At 36.4% G+C, this 4592-nt stretch overlaps 1 protein-coding gene across 1 annotated transcript in view; it reads left to right on the forward strand.

Annotated features, from left to right (window-relative positions):
• The window catches only part of LOC137622619 (uncharacterized), a 2933-nt gene extending 1799 nt beyond the window's left edge, over positions 1 to 1134 (forward strand). Inside the window, exon 2 of the mRNA XM_068353224.1 lies at positions 505 to 1134. Within this exon, the coding sequence (XP_068209325.1) occupies positions 505 to 1134 (630 nt within the window). The remainder of the gene's footprint in view (positions 1 to 504) is intronic.
• The last annotated feature ends 3458 nt before the right edge of the window (positions 1135 to 4592 follow it).

The following is a 4592-nucleotide window of genomic DNA, read 5'->3' on the forward strand; positions in this document are numbered from 1 at the left end:
GGGGCTATGACGGCTGGTCTAACACCCCCCCCCCCCAGGGGTCAAGCTCCGGGCAATCCGAGTGTGTTTGGCGTCTCTTGTGAAGCATATTAGTGAAGGCACTGAACGATTTGAACAAAGGCACTAGGGCAGTCATATTAAGCAGAATGTACATGAATAATTTCTAAGGGAATACAGGGCATAATCAATCACCAATATAGAGAGAACAAGGTAAACGCTGGCACTGATGAAGAGAACAATAACACTGAACAATTCGTGAAGCGGACGGAGTAAGCACTACCACCAGAGGAACACTGAAGAACAATGCAACTGCTTTCGGCCGATGAACAAATGTTAGGACTGTCTTTACCCACTAATTCAGCTTTGAACTTCTCTAGATCCTGTTCTTCTCTTGTCTTGTTATGGCAACGAAGCGAAGGTGACTCTTGGGCTCAATCGGTGAAAACACAGCAAACAGCAACAGAAGACGTAAACAATTAAGAGTTATCTTTATTCCTCAGTTAGCCGGTTAGATCAGAGGAATTTTGGGACGCGTGTTCGATAGGTTTGGCCTGGGGAAGCATTCGTGGTTGGTGGGTTCAATACGGTGGTGATGATGGTGGTGACGGTGGTGGTGAGGGTGGGGATGATGGTGATGGTGGGGGTGATGTTGGGGGTGATGTTGGGGGTGGGGGTGATGGTGATGGTGACGGTGGTGGTGAGGGTGGGGATGATGGTGATGGTGGGGGTGATGGTGATGGTGATGGTGGGGGTGATGGTGGTGGTGGAGAAGATGGTGGTGGTGGAGAAGATGGTGGGGATGATGTTGATGGTGATGGTGGTGGTGGTGGTTGTGGTGGTGGTGGTGGTGGTGGTTGTGGTGGTGGTGGTGGTTGTGGTGGTGGTGGTGGTGATGGTGGTGGTGGGGATGATGGTGGTGGTGGTGGTGGGGATGATGGTGCTGGTGATGGTGGTGGTGGTGGTGATGTAAGTGGGTTTTATCACTATATCATATTCAATATGATCGAGAGAAACGGTCTTAAAGCAATAGTAAGTATTGCACTTGGAGTATCCATGTTTGCACGGTCCACCGATACTGATAGGTGCCCCATCGGAGGTGGATGGGGCGAGGAGCAAGACACTGAAGGTCAATAGGAAGGCGAGAAACTCCATGTTGCTCACTCAACGTCTGCAATCACACTGATAAGCAAGTCCTCCCGAATAGGCTATACAAGCGAGTGAGGATCTCTGGCTTCTGTCCAAGGGTGCTGGAATGGAAACCTGTTCTTCAAGGCCATAATGGCGGGGAGATGGAATGCGCAGTTACTTGTGATTACGATGTTGGGAGTTAAATGGCAGGACAGGATTCGAAATGAAACTAAAATGGTTTACTCAATTACCATATGTGAATGAGAGCATGGTGAACGGTAGATGGAGATGGTTAGGGAATACTCTTCGTACTCCCCCAAGAGAGATTAGTTCATCAGACTATCAACTGGGCTCCACAAGGAACTAGAAGAGTTGCAAGACCTAAGCCTACATGGCTGAGGACTATGAAGCGCAAAGTAGATGATGATGCATGGAGAAGTATTGAATTAAAAGCTTTACATAGAGACGACTGACGAAATTTAACCGAGGCCCTTTGCGTCAATAGGTTGTAGGAGGGGATGATGATGATGATGACTATCCCTAATTGGGAGACAAACTATAAAACATCTGCAAATATTCCGGCAAAAGGATAAGAGGCGAATTCTTCCTCTTCCACAAAATCGGAAAAAGACTTACCAATTACAGATGATATTTGTGATAGCTTACTGGAAACATCCCTGCCTAGCGATCTGCTGGACTAGGGTTCGAGACCAGCTCAAGCTAGATAATTTCTCGCAGTGTCTGCAGCCTCACCATCCATGTGAGCTAAGGGGGGGGGGGTTTTGGAGGAGACTATAGGTCTACCTGCAGAGTGATCAGCAGCCATTGCCTGGCCCTTCCTGGCCATAGCTTGGGTGAAGAGAGGGCTTAGGCGATGATCATATGTATATTAGTCAGTATCTAAGGGGGGCAGTGTACTGCTACCTAGGGCTATGTCACTGTCCCTTGCCTCTGCCATTCATGAGCGGCATTTAAACCTTGAACCTTAAAGGTAGTGCAACTTGAATATCTAAAATAAGATTATCAAATGACCATACTTAATTAACTCTGTCGCTCCTCTACAAAGAATAGAAAGATGATTTGTTTACCAACTTGCAACATTACTTGGAAACTACAGCTCGCTCATTACCATATCATTATCAGTGGAGTCTTGAGATTCTTAATCTGATCATTGGATTTGTGAATATACAGTTCAGCACTCAGTGGGGGGGGGGGGGAGGAGGACATACAGCGCAATGTTGCAACTGACGAGGAACTTAATCCGGCACCATGGAGTAAAAGTTAAAGATGTTGGACAGCAAAAGGAAAGAAAGAAATATGGAATGGATTATCATTATCGTTATTATATATATATCATTATCATTATATATGTCATTTTCATTATTTCGTGATTGGTTGATTGATTGATTGATTGAGTTTTATGGCATCCTGACATTTTTTCCGAAAAAAAAGAAAAGAAAAATAGGGATATTTGATTGCAAGAACTTCAACCATTTGAATTATATATATATATATATATATATATATATATATATATATATATATATATATATATATATATATATATATATATACATATATATATATATATATATATATATATATATATATATATATATATATATATATATATATATATAATTGAAATGGTCGAAGTTCTTGTAATCAAATATATATATATACTTATATATGTATAATTATATATATATATATATATATATATATATATGTATATATATGTATATATATTTAAATATATACAAATATATATATATATAGACACCACCGATACCTTCAGCAGTATGTCAACTATAATAATTAAAAAAAAAAAACATTAAAATAATTATCATATATGCCAATAACGCTACTTAATGATTGTGTATATATATATATATATATATATATATATATATATATATATATATATATATATATATATATATATATATATACACACAATCATTAAGTTGCGTTATTGGCATATATGATAATTATCTTAATGTTTTTTTTTAATTATTATAGTTGACATACTGCTGAAGGTATCGGTGGTGTCTATATATATATATATATATATATATATATATATATATATATATATATATATATATATATATATATATATATATATATATTTGTATGTATTTAAATATATATATATATATATATATATATATATATATATATATATATATATATATATACATATATATATATAATTATACATATATAAGTATATATATACTTGATTGCAAGAACTTCGACCATTTCAATTATATATATATATATATATATATATATATATATATATATATATATATATATATATATATATATATACATACATATATATATATATATATATATATATATATATATATATATATATATATATATATATATATATACACACACACACATATAAACATTTATTACAAGTAAGGATGTAATAATATAATATGTATATAATAATTGTCGCAGTAATAGCAACAATGAAAAGAGGGAGTACACATATTGATGTTTACGAAGGTAACGGGTGAAAAACACCAATAATATAATATAAAATAAATAATAATAACCATTATATCAAAGAAAAATAGAATTACAAATATACCATCATCAATTTAGAAACTGTTTGTCAAGAATAGTATCAACACCAAGAGAGAGAGAGAGAGAGAGAGAGAGAGAGAGAGAGAGGAGAGAGAGAGAGAGAGAGAGAGAGAGGGGTGACCAAAACTTTGCCTAAGACGAATCCTTCCACTTCAAGTTAATTCCAACTTAAATACGTCGATGTGTCATTCGGCTGACAATAATTGATCGGTCATATTTGATATCCGATTAACTAGGAGCGAATAACGTTAAGAGAGAGAGAGAGAGAGAGAGAGAGAGAGAGAGAGAGAGAGAGAGAGAGAGAGAGAGAGAGAGAGAGAGAGAGTTAAGTACTTTCATAAATTACGTCCAAAGATTTTCATCAATGTTCGATTTTGCTATTAAAAGTGTATAAAAAATATTCAGATTAAACGCAATATATATCATTTGTGCCAGCATCCGATTCAGAGCTGGAACTCTGATTTCGAAAGTATATAGAGAGCAATAAATTCAATTATATTCCAAAGTCGATGACGATTTACGGGTTTTAAAATTTTAGGAATTTTTAGGATATTGGGTCCAAAATACACTTTATTAATCAAGAACTAATGGCAGAAATCAAGCTGAAATTCATTATAAATAGAATAGATGACATAAATACACTGATAATAATTCAGAAAAAAAAAAATTATCCTAATTGTAATACTGGGTTGAGCTGGTCTATTGGAAACGACCCTGCCTGGCGAACGTCGGACTGGGGTTCGAGTCCCCGCTCAAACTCGTTAGTTTCTCTAGTGTCTGCAACCTCACCATCCACGTGGGAAGCCTATAGGTCTACCTGCTGAGTCATCGGCAGCCACTGTCTGGGCTTCCCTGGT

This window comes from Palaemon carinicauda, chromosome 29, assembly GCF_036898095.1.
Source record: "Palaemon carinicauda isolate YSFRI2023 chromosome 29, ASM3689809v2, whole genome shotgun sequence".
NCBI classification, from domain to species: domain Eukaryota; kingdom Metazoa; phylum Arthropoda; class Malacostraca; order Decapoda; family Palaemonidae; genus Palaemon; species Palaemon carinicauda.